At 30.6% G+C, this 16,549-nt stretch overlaps 1 protein-coding gene across 1 annotated transcript; it reads right to left on the bottom strand.

Annotated features, from left to right (window-relative positions):
• Window positions 1–11,043: 11,043 nt before the first annotated feature.
• LOC139859638 (ubiquitin-related modifier 1-like) lies at window positions 11,044–12,080 on the bottom strand. The gene is made up of 4 exons (XM_071848417.1): window positions 11,983–12,080; window positions 11,607–11,661; window positions 11,404–11,493; window positions 11,044–11,271 (listed from the first exon to the last, which is right to left on the bottom strand). The coding sequence occupies exons 1-4, from the start codon at window positions 12,078–12,080 to the stop codon at window positions 11,044–11,046; spliced, it is 471 nt and encodes a 156-aa protein (XP_071704518.1).
• Window positions 12,081–16,549: the final 4,469 nt, after the last annotated feature.

Raw genomic sequence — 16,549 nt, 5'->3', positions numbered from 1 at the left:
TAAACTCAGTAGATTAAATGTGACATGTATTAATATATATACATGATATAGGTTCGTGAATCCGAGACCAACCCTACACTTGTTCAATGACGTCATATATATTTTTACTACAAAATACAGTATGGTGAGTTTCATTTGATTCCCTTTTTACTCTTTACATTTTTGGGACTGAGGATACATGCGCTTTTATAAATGTTTGACGCAATAGACACAAGTACCTTAACTGCATTCTATGATATAATTATCTGGGATTGGGGTTGATTATTATAACATGCATTAGCCCCCGGTTTCCGTTAGAGCGTATGAGCTCCCGAGCCGGGTGGATGGTTTATTATTTACGACATTTTGGCACCGGTTGTCCTATATTTTATAAACATGTGTTCAGCCGTAGGGTGTAAAGACGGCACAGAGGTTCTATATTTTGAAGGCACATGTATTCAGCCGAGGGGTGAAAGACCGGCATAGATGGTTACTATTATATTTTGAATCCTCACCAGGTGTTCTTCATATGAAAGATATTTTTTTGTGCAGTTGGAATGGGACTTCTGCACGATTTATAATATTTAAAATCTTGTGGTCTATTAAAATGATGAAAATGAAATGATTACTATAAACTGATGAACTCACCAACCTTTTGGTTGACACTTGAAAGCATGTTTATTCTCAGGTTTGAAAGAAATCTTTCGCTGTGCATTAGCTCATTTTAAGGATATTACTTGGAGTCATTCATGACATATTTCAAAAGACGTTGCATTTGAGTCATTGAAGTTCATTAGAGATTATTAAGTAAATGACGGATTAGGTCATTTATAGTTGGATATTATGAAATGGTATGCATACCTGTCAACTTTCGATGAAATGAAAGTTTGTCTTTTAAAAACGAATGCAATGTTTGTAAAATGTATCATTTAGAGGTCAAGTACCTCGCGATGTAATCAACTATTACGAATCGTTTATAATCGATATGGACTTCGTCCGGATGGATTAGGACGGGGCGTTTCAGTTGGTATCAGAGCGGTGGTCTTAGCGAACCAGGTCTTGCATTAGTGTGTCTAACTGATAGTTGTCTAGATGCATTAGTGTCTGGACTTCGACCGTGTCTGCATGTCAAAAGTTTTGCTTATCATTTCGTGTCGAAAATTACCTGTTTATCATCCTAAGTTTAGACATGTCTTACTGCCTCTATTGCATAGATAGTGTATAGATAAATTCATATCTTAGCGTATCTGTTATTGTTACCTTTGCCCGACAGCTTCCATAGATTCCTCCGTAACTTATGGGATTTTAGTATTATATATGCATATGTAAATTATGTATTGTAGGATACTAATCTACATCCTATAATCTATTTCTTATCAAAAATACTTCATCTGATCGTACGAGATGAATCCCTCAACCAATTCGAGTCCCTCAGATTCCGATAGCTATTCCGATAGTTATTCCGACAGATATTCCGACATGGATATTCACCTAAGCTCCGAAAGCGGTGTCACCAGAATGAATCCATCAATCAGCCATCCCCAATTCATCTGATGGGTTCGTAGTCGACTTAATCAATGGAGACGCGAAGAAGGCGATCCTTTTCACCAACCGAATTTACCTCTTGACGAAGAACTCGAAGCACTTGCCAGTGAACTAGTCCGAAACACCATTTTCACCCTCATTTCCCGAAATATCTCGCCAAGATTATATTCTATCTAAAATTCTAAACCTTATTCATCCGCTTGTTCCAACCGCCAATCATCCCGGAGTAATCGAAGAAGTCAACGAATTTCGCGCTCGAGTAATCAATTTGGAGATTATGGTGCAAAACGTACCAGCTTCAGCAACATCACCGGCACCAACAGTACCATCACCACTATCAACAACAACATCCGCATCCCATGCTGTGACGACCCGGAAATTTCCGACCAAATTTACGGAAATTTCTGACCAAATTTAAACTTAATCTTTATATGATTTCGACACGATAAGCAGTCTATAATGTTGAAGTCTCAAAAACTTTGAACTGTGTTCATGTATATATTTGACCTTTGACTACTCCCGACGATTCACGAACAATTGTGCTTACATAAATATGTGAAAATATATATATAATGAATAAATATTAAATATTCAGAAAAAGTTAAATATATATATATATATATATATATATATATATATATATATATATATATATATATATATATATATATATATATATATATATATATATATATATATATATATATATATATATATATTAAAAATGACATGTGTAAAAGTAATATACTAAGTATAAATACAATTTTAAATATAGAATTATATCAACGTTATTATTTTTACTCTTATTATTAATATTGAGATTAACATTAATTATTTATATTATTAATATATAGTATATAGATATGAAATTTAAGATGTATAAGTTATTATATTGTTATTATTATTATCAACATAATAACATCAGTATTATTTGTATTATTATTTGCATCACTAATAATAATAATTATTATGACTATTAATATCATTATTATTATAATTTTGATCATTATTATGATTATTTATTATTATTAATATAATTATTATTAATTAGTGTTTTAAATAATACAATTATAAATATCATTTATATAAAATCATAATAAACTACTTTTACTAAATCCATTATGCATCTCGATCCCACTATATCTGATTAGGTATTTGGTCTCCAATTGCGTTACCAGAATCAATTGCAATCACAGATAACACCAAATTCTGTTTGACATCGTTTTCCACTTTTCCTTTATTATTATTATTATTATTATTATTATTATTATTATTATTATTATTATTATTATTATTATTATTATTATTATTATTATTATTATTATTATTATTATTATTATTATTATTATTATTATTATTATTATTATTATTATTATTATTATTATTATTATTATTATTATTATTATTATTATTTCTTTTCTCTTCTCCAAGGATCGATTAAACTGTGTTAAAATTTGACTATATAATAATTCAATTGACTTAATGTATGGATTAATTGTTCAAGACCGTCACTCTCTCTTCCCTCTCTTTCTTATTCTTACTCCTTCCTTGTGAACTCGAAAACAAACCCATTTAAATCTCCACATCTCAACTGCTTCTGCTCAGCTACTAACCTTGTTTAAATTCAATCAACCATCACTAAACCACCATAAACCATTGTGAGTGCTGCTACTGTTGCTCCCGGTTGTAACTCAAACCCATCCTCACCATCTCTACGCCACCCCACATCGCTGATAGTCACCTCCACTACCACATTTACACCAAGAACAACCAAAACCATCTTATGATAATCGATATTTCCAGTTCTCCTGTTGACATCATATACCTCAAAACAAACACCACCACCTTCGAACTACAATCAACACCATCGTGAATTTATTATCGATTAATTTCTATCACTGCTTTTCCTGCGTTCATCTTCATGTTTTAGTTCGATGAGATCCACAAGCATCATTACAACTACCACGGTCTTCAAAGGATTTACCCTGCCACTACTATTTAATACCCATCGTTTAATGCAACGTGCTTCCTGTTTTCTGTTATTATCAAACAACCCACAAGACAGCTGCATATCCTGTTGTTCGGTACTGTTATAACCATTTTATGGCTATCAACAGTTATTATTAAAACCACACTAACTAACCTCCTTCGAGTACTTCTGATGGCTGCTTCTGATATCTATTATACCGTTCGAAACTCACTAGTAACTAAAAACAGGCTGCTACCGCTTCCAATTCTGTACCTGTAACAGCAAATAGAATGATGATGAACTGATAGGATGTCCACGAGAATAATGATGGGTCAATGTAAAAAAAATATAGAATGAAGATAATAATGATGAACAAGTTGGTATATGATAATGGGATGATGGGGTCGGGTACTTTGGATTCCATATTCAACGAACCTTGTGAATAATTTTTTTTTATTTTAAATACAAACTGAGCAAATGATATCGTTAGATCACATATGGGCCGTTAAATGAAGTTACTTTGCATATTGGGCCTTAGCAACTTTTGTTGGTTCCTGTTTCAGTGTAAACCCAAACCGCAGGTTGCTGCATACTTTCGTTTTAATTTTCCTAAACCCAGAATAATCCTCATCATCGAACATCTAACAGATGCATGCCTTCTGTTTCCATTTTGGCGATTAACATCACCCATTTTTCTAGAGCCGTTGCTACTGCTATTTGACTTTTAATTCTATTCCTATTATCTATTAACTGGATCGAAGATAAAGTGAAGGTGATGATAAGACTGTTAATGATAAAATGAGTATAGTTGTGATTATATGATAATGATATGTGATAGTCTAAGTTATGATTTAATGATGATATTATGATGGTAGAGATAGATGACACATAAAATGATAATCGTGATCGAAGTATTATGATAATCGTGATTTTATGTATCTGATAACGATGATGAGGATGGTACGTTGTTATGATGATCATGATTATGATTATTGATGATAAGCTAGATATTGAGGTATGTAGAAGATGATGAATTGAGTTTTGAATTTTAAAAGATGAAGAAGAAGAAACAGAATCGAACAGTTATAAGAGTTTAAGGAGGTTATTAAAACAGAAATATTATGGCAGAGGAACGGTTTGGGGTGTTAGCGGTTTAGCGAGAGGTTTTGAGTTCGAGCCTTATCTACTGCATTTTTTTTAGAAAAAAAAAGCTTTTAAAAGTGGTCCTCTTTCTTATTATTATTATTATTATTATTATTATTATTATTATTATTATTATTATTATTATTATTATTATTATTATTATTATTATTATTATTATTATTATTATTATTATTATTATTATTATTATTATTATTATTATTATTATTATTATTATTATTATTTTCAAATCTAATTATTATTATTATTATCATTATTTTATTATTATTATAATTATTATTTTTACAAAAGATATCTATATAAAAATATATATAATTGTTACATATATCATAAGTATATTAATATTAGATTTTAATAAATTAACCAATATAATATTATTAATATTAATATTATATATATTAAAGTATATATATCACATAAGTATTATAACAAATAATAAGGATATTAATCTATACATATTATAAAATATATATATACCTAGTTGATTAATATTACAATGTGTTAATATATATATATACATGATATAGGTTCGTGAATCCGAGGCCAACCCTGCATTGTTTAATGTCGTAATATGTATTTTTACTACAAAATACATTAGGTGAGTTTCATTTGCTCCCTTTTTAATCGCTTTTGCAATATATATTTTTGGGCTGAGAATACATGCGCTGCTTTTATAAATGTTTACGAAATAGACACAAGTACTTAAAAATATATTCTACGTTGAGTTGTACCACTGGCATACTTCCCTGTAGCTTGGTAACTACTATTTACATGTGGTATTGTAAACGCGAATCCTGTTGATAGATCTATCGGGCCTGACAACCCCAACCGGACTGGACGACCAGTATTCAACGGTTGCACAGTACTTCGTTTTGTAGGCTACACTTGGTACGGTGTAGTGAGATTTTATAATAAAGGGAATATGCGACGTTGATTAATAGTTAAGTATGGTTACCAAGTGCTCAACCACTTAGAATGCTTTACATACACTTGTGAGTGTATTATATTTATGATTATGAAATCTTGTGGTCTATTAAAATATTGAAATGATTGTTTACGATAAACCTATGAACTCACCAACCTTTTGGTTGACACTTTTAAGCATTGTTTATTCTCAGGTACGAATTAAGTCTTCCGCTGTGCATTTACTCATTTTAAGGACATTACTTGGAGTCGAACATCGCAATGGGACCAAATGTTGATGACTTCGTCCTGGTGGATAAGGACGGGTCGTTACAGGTGGTATCAGAGCGATGGTCTTAGCGAACCAGGTCTGCATTAGTGTGTTTAACTGATAAGTCGTTAGGATGCATTAGTAAGTCTGGACTTCGACCGTGTCTGCATGTCAAAAGTTTTGCTTATCATTTCGTGTCGAAAATTACCTTCTTATCATTCTTAGGGAATCATTTACTTATCATTCTTCGTCTAGACACATCTTACTGCATGATTGCATGAACAGTGTATAGACAAAATTCATACCTTAGCGTATCTGTTATTGTTACTGTTGCCTGATAGCTTCCGTAGATTCCTTCGTAACTTATGGGATTTTAGTATTATATATGCATATGTAAATTATGTATTGCTGGGTACTAATCTACATCCTATGATCTATTTCTTATCAAAAATCCTTCATCTGATTGTACGAGATGAATCCCTTAACCAGTTCGAGTCCCTCAGATTTCGATAGCTATTCCGATAGTTACTCCGACAACTATTCCGACATGGATATTCACCTAAGCTTTGAAAGCGGTGCCACCAGAATGAATCAACCAATCAGCCATCCCCAATTCATCTGATGGGTTCGTAGCCTACTTAATCGTTGGAAGCATGAAGAAGGTGATCCCTTCCACCAACCGAATTCACCTCTGGGTGAAGAACCTGAAGCACTTACCGGCGAACCTGTCCGAAACACCATTTTCTCTCTCATTTCCCGAGTATCTCGTCACGATTATATACTATACCAAATTCTAGATCTTATTTATCCACTCGTCCGAACCGACAGTCACCTCGGTATAATAGAAGAAGTCAACGAGCTTCGCGCTCGGGTAGTGGCTTTAGAGAATATAGTGCAAAGGTTACAAACACCAGCAGCAGCACCAACAGCATAACCAGTACCACCATCAACAACATCAACAGTATCATCACCACCACCAACATCAATATCTACATCACACATCTCAATATCAAAATCTTTACCACAAACATCAACATCATACGCACCATATATACCAAGGAGTACCAACAACAATGAAAGATGAAGTATTGATCCATAACTTCATTGATATTCTGCGAAGAATATGTGGTTCCTAATAGTTTTAGAGATTACATATTCTAGCTCAAACCGAAAATCATATGAGCTTAATATCATATTAACTCATTAAATCCATGATTATATCTGAAGAAAATATATATGTATATATGTTTTCGTAAAGATTGTAATTAAAAATTCATTCGTACAAACTGTTAATGGTGAAAATAATTTAACGGGTAGATAATACCCGAGGAATATTTAGATTTCACATTAATAAGTTACACTGTACATTCTTTCGAATCTGATTCAACAATCATTTACTATCCTATTTACATCTACCGATATACGTATTCGTTCAACACAGAATAACCCTTTTCATTCAATTTCATATTTGGATTTTGATCTATCAGAATCCAGCAAGTGGCATAATGAAGAAAACATTGGACAAAATAAAATTTGTTAGAAATAAACAAATTAACTATGAGAAAATTTGTTAAGAATCCACGCTAACTATTCCTAGCAAACTGTTCCTAGCTGACTCTTAATTCCGTATTTCCTTTTATTTATCGCAATTTATTTATCGCATTTTATTTATCGCAATTTTAATTCTCGCAATTTTATTTATCGTCATTTAATTTCTGTTATTTATTTTACGCACTTTAAATGTCGGGACACGTATACAAGGTTTTGACATATCATATCGACGCATCTATATATATTATTTGGAATAACCATAGACACTCTATATGCAGTAATGCGGGAGTTAGCTATACAGGGTTGAGGTTGATTCTCAAATAATATATATAATTTGAGTTGTGATCGAGTCTGAGACATATACGGGTCACGATACGTATTAATTAATTCGAATATTATATATTAAATTATATATTAATTATTGGACTGTTAACTGTGGACTATCGATTGTAGACTATCAATATTGGACAGTTAAAAATGAATTAAAATATTGATTATAACATATGAAACTAAAAAATTCTTCAAGTTTGCCACTTGATTTCATCTTAAACCTCATTTGAATCTTGACGATTCCAATCCATGTTCAAATCTTTCATGATTCTTGAAAACACCTCGATCGAGAGGATGAACCAGCCACACTTCATCTACGGAAGAAAAGATTGATGCATATAGTTATGCACTTGAAAAACCCTCGGAAACTGAGTAAACGTTTAACACGTAGCTGTGCTAATTCCTTTAGTGTTATTATTACCCAAAGTAATTTGGTAATCTCTTTCAAAGTAGCAAATTTTGTCACAGCTCCAGCTAGTTAACTCCGACTTTTCATCCGAAACAACCTTATTATAACCTTGATATATATGTGTACTCTTTATTGTTACTGGGGAACCTTTTATATTCCACCATATTACCATCAGCGTTTAATCATCTAAAAACACAATTCTCCTGAAACCACCTCATTTTGATAACCGATGACCCAGATCCGTTAACTTTGAAAATGATGACGAAGCAGTATGTTGTAGATGGTCTTAATGGCCAAAAGTTGATGATAAAGGAGAAAGTGTTAGGAACGCTCGATAGAAAATTTGGTACTGAAAATCAGATTGAGCACACCATGAAGGAGACCAAGGATAAATACAAAGACCAACCCTATATTCAAAGAATCCATGAAATTCTGGATCCGATGAAATCTTTAGAGAATATCATGCTTCGAACTCATGTTAAAATCTTGCCGAAAATTTTTCTTCATCAACCTTTGAACTTAGAAATTTCAAAATATCATCATAAATATCTTCGATATTTCTGAGGATATTTTCATAAATATTCTTGTCCGAAATTATCTACCTCTTTGTATTTCTGTATTCCATTATATTGGAAACTTCTGTAAAGTCTAAGTATAAATTAGGAATGAATTGTGGAGAAGTGTTGGGAACTGAAGCATGAGTTAGTATAATATAATGCGCTTGGCCAACGTGATTATATTACAGTAAGTCATGCTGAGTTTCTAATGAAATGTGATGATGGTTCACAGTAGATTATACCATCATCATGTGTCATGTTACATAACTCTTTTATTCTACATAACCTCCAAACATATCAAGAAGAATATATTCTTGATAGTTCTATCTTCAGTAATTTTGATAAATTTGAAAATCAAATCGTGCTATCACGTTTCTTCCTGCTTAGAACATTATAATCATTCGAAATTCTATATCTACAAATTCTGGACCATTATTCGCTTGACTTGAAGTCGGGAAGAGAAAACAAAAGCATAGAGCTTCAAAGTATAAGAGAAAATATAAAGCCCAATAACAACACGGAAATTACAAACCGTGTATATCAATGTTTATTGCAACATAAAGACACGGGAGAATTAAAAACACTATAACCCCAAGGGCGAAGTAGAAGAAAACAGATTCCTCCGGTGGAAGTTGGAAAAGGAGACTGATTGTTGTGATAGTAAGGATAAGGACAAGGATTAGAACTGGATTAAGCATTTTCACAATCTTTTGGATGTATGAACTAAGAAAGAAAGTATAGGAATGGTGAAAAATTAATGGAACGAAGAAAGTGAATTTATAATGGAAATATCCGACAGAGCAATCGAGGCAGATCATTGCATTTAATTGAAGAAATCTTAATTTCCTTATTCGCCGAAGAATCAAATCTTTTAGATTTCAAAGATTTTCTTTGACTCCCTTGAATTCCGAAATTCAACCAAGACAACGTCAAAAGTTAAGACGAACCTTATTTTTCTAAATTCAACCATGACTACGTCAAAAATAAAGACTAATATCTATTACCTTATCTCGATCTTTTGTGATAGCTTCACTCGTACGCTCCAAGTAATCGAATCGATTTATCCAAATTATTCAATGGTGATAAAACTCTATTTATCAACTCATAATCGTCATGAAAACATTTTTATTGTTAGCCATGACCGTCTCACTCAAATTTCGGGACGAAATTTCTTTAACGGGTAGGTACTGTGACGACCCGGAAATTTCCGACCAAATTTACGGAAATTTCTGACCAAATTTAAACTTAATCTTTATATGATTTCGACACGATAAGCAAAGTCTATAATGTTGAAGTCTCAAAAACTTTGAACTGTGTTCATGTATACATTTGACCTTTGACTACTCCCGACGATTCACGAACAATTGTGCTTACATAAATATGTGAAAATATATATATAAAGAATAAATATTAAATATTCAGAAAAAGTTATATATATATATATATATATATATATATATATATATATATATATATATATATATATATATATATATATATATTAAAAATGACATGTGTAAAAGTAATATACTAAGTATAAATATAATTTTAAATATAGAATTATATCAACGTTATTATTTTTACTCTTATTATTAATATTGAGATTAACATTAATTATTTATATTATTAATATATAGTATATAGATATGAAATTTAAGATGTATAAGTTATTATATTGTTATTATTATTATCAACATAATAACATCAGTATTATTTGTATTATTATTTGCATCACTAATAATAATAATTATTATGACTATTAATATCATTATTATTATAATTTTGATCATTATTATGATTATTTATTATTATTAATGTAATTATTATTAATTAGTGTTTTAAATAATACAATTATAAATATCATTTATATAAAATCATAATAAACTACTTTTACTAAATCCATTATGCATCTCGATCCCACTATATCTGATTAGGTATTTGGTCTCCAATTGCGTTACCAGAATCAATTGCAATCACAGATAACACCAAATTCTGTTTGACATCGTTTTCCACTTTTCCTTTATTATTATTATTATTATTATTATTATTATTATTATTATTATTATTATTATTATTATTATTATTATTATTATTATTATTATTATTATTATTATTATTATTATTATTATTATTATTATTATTATTATTATTATTATTTCATTTCTCTTCTCCAAGGATCGATTAAACTGTGTTAAAATTTGACTATATAATAATTCAATTGACTTAATGTATGGATTAATTGTTCAAGACCATCACTCTCTCTTCCCTCTCTTTCTTATTCTTACTCCTTCCTTGTGAACTCGAAAACAAACCCATTTAAATCTCCACATCTCAACTGCTTCTGCTCAGCTACTAACCTTGTTTAAATTCAATCAACCATCACTAAACCACCATAAACCATTGTGAGTGCTGCTACTGTTGCTCCCGGTTGTAACTCAAACCCATCCTCACCATCTCTACGCCACCCCACATCACTGATAGTCACCTCCACTACCACCTTTACACCAAGAACAACCAAAACCATCTTATGATAATCGATATTTCCAGTTCTCCTGTTGACATCATATACCTCAAAACAAACACCACCACCTTCGAACTACAATCAACACCATCGTGAATTTATTATCGATTAATTTCTATCACTGCTTTTCCTGCGTTCATCTTCCTATTTTAGTTTGATGAGATCCACAAGCATCATTACAACCACCACGGTCTTCAAAGGATTTACCCTGCCACTACTATTTAATACCCATCGTTTAATGCAACGTACTTCCTGTTTTCTGTTATTATCAAACAACCCACAACACAGCTGCATATCCTATTGTTCGGTATTGTTATAACCATTTTATGGCTATCAACAGTTATTATTAAAACCACACCAACTAACCTTCTCCGTGTACTTCTGATGGCTGCTTCTAATATCTATTTTACCGTTCGAAACTCAATAGTAACTAAAAACAGGCTGCTACCGCTTCCAATTCTGTACCTGTAACAGCAAATAGAATGATGATGAACTGATAGGATGTCCACGAGAATAATGATGGGTCAATGTAAAAAAAATATAGAATGAAGATAATAATGATGAACAAGTTGGTATATGATAATGGGATGATGGGGTCGGGTACTTTGGATTCCATATTCAACGAACCTTGTGAATCATTTTTTTTTTATTTTAAATACAAACTGAGCAAATAATATCGTTAGATCATAGATGGGCCGTTAAATGAAGTTACTTTGCATATTGGGCCTTAGCAACTTTTTTTGGTTCCTGTTTCAGCGTAAACCCAAACCGCAGGTTGCTGCATACTTTCGTTTTAATTCTCCTAAACCCAGAATAATCCTCATCATCGAACATCTAACAGATGCATGCCTTCTGTTTCCATTTTGGCGATTAACATCACCCATTTTTCTAGAGCCGTTGCTACTGCTATTTGACTTTTAATTCTATTCCTATTATCTATTAACTGGATCGAAGATAAAGTGAAGGCGATGATAAGATTGTTAATGATAAAATGAGTATAGTTGTGATTATATGATAATGATATGTGATAGTCTAAGTTATGATTTAATGATGATATTATGATGGTAGAGATAGATGACACATAAAATGATAATCGTGATCGAAGTATTATGATAATCGTGATTTTATGTATCTGATAACGATGATGAGGATGGTACATTGTTATGATGATCATGATTATGATTATTGATGATAAGCTAGATATTGAGGTATGTAGAAGATGATGAATTGAGTTTTGAATTTTAAAAGATGAAGAAGAAGAAACAGAATCGAACAGTTACAAGAGTTTAAGGAGGTTATTAAAACAGAAATGTTATGGCAGAGGAACGGTTTGGGGTGTTAGCGGTTTAGCGAGAGGTTTTGAGTTCGAGCCTTATCTACTGCATTTTTTTTAGAAAAAAAAAGCTTTTAAAGGTGGTCCTCTTTCTTATTATTATTATTATTATTATTATTATTATTATTATTATTATTATTATTATTATTATTATTATTATTATTATTATTATTATTATTATTATTATTATTATTATTATTATTATTATTATTATTATTATTATTTTCAAATCTAATTATTATTATTATTATCATTATTTTATTATTATTATAATTATTATTTTTACAAAAGTTATCTATATAAAAATATATATAATTGTTACATATATCATAAGTATATTAATATTAGATTTTAATAAATTAACCAATATAATATTATTTATATTAATATTATATATATTAAAGTATATATATCACATAAGTATTATAACAAATAATAAGGATATTAATCTATACATATTATAAAATATATATATACCTAGTTGATTAATATTACAATGTGTTAATATATATATACATGATATAGGTTCGTGAATCCGAGGCCAACCCTGCATTGTTTAATGTCGTAATATGTATTTTTTACTACAAAATACATTAGGTGAGTTTCATTTGCTCCCTTTTTAATCGCTTTTGCAATATATATTTTTGGGCTGAGAATACATGCGCTGCTTTTATAAATGTTTACGAAATAGACACAAGTACTTAAAAATATATTCTACGTTGAGTTGTACCACTGGCATACTTCCCTGTAGCTTGGTAACTACTATTTACATGTGGTATTGTAAACGCGAATCCTGTTGATAGATCTATCGGGCCTGACAACCCCAACCGGACTGAACGACCAGTATTCAACGGTTGCACAGTACTTCGTTTTGTAGGTTACACTTGGTACGGTGTAGTGAGATTTTATAATAAAGGGAATATGCGACGTTGATTAATAGTTAAGTATGGTTACCAAGTGCTTAACCACTTAGAATGCTTTACATACACTTGCGAGTGTATTATATTTATGATTATGAAATCTTGTGGTCTATTAAAATATTAAAATGATTGTTTACGATAAACCTATGAACTCACCAACCTTTTGGTTCACACTTTTAAGCATGTTTATTCTCAGGTACGAATTAAGTCTTCCGCTGTGTATTTGCTCATTTTAAGGACATTATTTGGAGTCGAACATCGTAATGGGACCAAATGTTGATGACTTCGTCCTGGTGGATAAGGACGGGTCATTACACATGCCTCAAAATCTCATCCTGTACCTCGAGTATAATCATCGTTCTACGAATCGTTCTACATCATTTATCTTCGTTCGACATGGCAATTATGTAATCTCTAATGTTTTAGAGATTATATATTCTTGTTCTAATGGTAAATTGAATGAGTTTAATATCATATTAACTCATTAAATCCATGATTACATCTGAAGAAAATATATATGTATATATGTTTTCATAAAGATTGTAATTGAAATTTTTTTCGTACAAACTGTTAATGATGAAAATATTTTAACGGGTAGGTAATACCAGAGGAATATTTAGATTTCACATTAATAAGTTACACTGTACATTTTTCGAGTCCGATTCAACGGTCATTTACTATCCTACTTACATCCACAGATATACATATCCGTTCATCACTAAATAACTGTTTCATTCAATTTTATATTTGGATTTTGACCTATCAGAATCCAACAAGTGGCATAATGAAGAAAACATTGGACAAAATAAAATTTGTTTGAAACAAACAAATTAACTATAAGAAATTTTGTTAAGAATCCACGCTAACTATTCCTAGCTAATTGTTCCTAGCTAGCTGATTACATTTTATTTATCGCAATTTAATTATCGCAATTTACATTCTCGCAATTTTATTTATCATCATTTAATTTCTGTTATTTACTTTACGCACTTTATCGTTATTTAATTTCTGTTATTTATTTTACGTACTTTATATATCGGGACACGTATACAAGGTTTTGACATATCATATCGACGCATTTATATATATTATTTGGAATAACCATAGACACTCTATATGCAGTAATGATCGAGTTCTCTATACAGGGTTGATGTTGATTCTACAATAATATATATAATTTGAGTTGTGATCGAGTCTGAGACATGTACACGAGTCACGATACGTATTAATTAATTCAAATATTATAAATTAAACTATATATGAATTATTGGACTGTTAATTGTGGAATATCGACTGTGGACTATCAAGATTAGACAATTAAAAATGAATTAAAATATTGATTATCATATATGAAACTAAACATCTCTTCAAGTTTGCCACTTGATTTCATCTTAAACCTCATTTGTATCTTGGCAATTCCAATTTGCGTTCAAACCTTTCATGATTCTTGAAAATACCTCAATCGAGAGGATGAACCAACCGCACTTCATCTACGGAAGAAAATATTGATGCATATATCTATTCACCTGAGAAACTCTCGGCAACTGAGAAAACGTTTAAAACGTAGCTATGCTAATTTCTTAGTGTTATTATTACCCAAAATAACTTTGCAATCTCTTTTCAAATTAGCAAATTTTGTCACAGCTCCATCAAGTCAACTTTGACTTTTCATTCGAAACAACCTTATTATAACCTTGATTTATTTGTGTGCTCTTTTATTGCTACCGGAGAACCTTTTATATTCTATCTGATTACAGCAGACGTACCAGCAACCTTGTTGCTCTTTGGCTCAAATCTCTACGACAAATCAATATATTTATCTATTGAAGTCTTATCATGAACTCATCGGTATCTTGTAGCGATAATTACCACACCAAGTACCAGAAAGAATCAATCGATAATCTCAAAATTCTCAGCGATTCTATGACAATAATTTATATATATATATATATATATATATATATATATATATATATATATATATATATATATATATATATATATATATATATATATATATATATATATATATAACTTCTATCTCCTGTATTTACGAATTTCAATTCTGAATTTCTGAAAAGCGCTTTAGCTTATGAATCAGTTTCCTGAGTTTAAAAAAAGCTGACGAAGCAATGAAAACTGAAGACTGCCTTAACAGTCAAAAGTTTGATAATAAAGAATGGAGTGTTGGAAAAGCTCAAAGACTTTGATACCGAGAAAAAAAAAATTGAATTGAGCAAATCATGAAAGAGACTCTGAACAAGGACTAAACTTGTACATAAAAGAATCCTGATGATTCTATTTCTGATGAAATCTTTAACGAATACCTTGCTCCTAAATCGCTCTAAATCATCGTGAATGAATTTCTTCATCACAATTTGATTCAGAAATTCCAAGATATCATCGTATCTTTCATTATAAATATCCTCCATATTTCTGAAGATATTTTTATAACTATTCTTATCTGAAATCATTAAATCTCTTCTTGCTATCAGTGTTACATCATATAGAAAATGTTAGTTTCTATATTCTGTAAACTTTCGAGCTTAAAATATGAATGTTATTGAAGTAATGTTGGGAACTGATGCATGAGTTAGTATAATATAATGACACTTGATCAACGTGATTATATTACAGTGAGTCATGCTGAGTTTCTAGTGGGACGTGATGATTCACAGATCATAACGTCATCATGTGCCATGTTACATAACTCTTTTATTCTGCTTAACTTCTGAACATATCAAGAAAATATATTCTTGATAGTTCTATTCTCAGTGATTCATGTAATTTGACAAAACAAATCGTACTACTACCTTTCCTTTCTACCTTGTATATTACGATAATTCGAAACTCTATACCTATGAATTCTGGACCATTACTTGAGAAAAGTAAACAAAAGCATGAAGCTCCGAAATAAAAAGGGGGAATAAATCGCAGCAAATAAGAGCGCGCATTAACTGTGGATGACAATAATTATAAGAGACAGAAGTAGGGACATTGAAATATAAGATAAAATATAAAGCCCAATAACAACACGGAAGTTACAAACCGTGGATATTAATAGGAATAGTAATATAAAGACACGGTATAATTAAGAATA

This window comes from Rutidosis leptorrhynchoides, chromosome 7 (genome assembly GCF_046630445.1).
Source record: "Rutidosis leptorrhynchoides isolate AG116_Rl617_1_P2 chromosome 7, CSIRO_AGI_Rlap_v1, whole genome shotgun sequence".
Lineage (NCBI taxonomy): Eukaryota > Viridiplantae > Streptophyta > Magnoliopsida > Asterales > Asteraceae > Rutidosis > Rutidosis leptorrhynchoides.
Note: the sequence above shows the minus strand (reverse complement) of the source record. Positions and strands in the feature narration are given on the sequence as shown.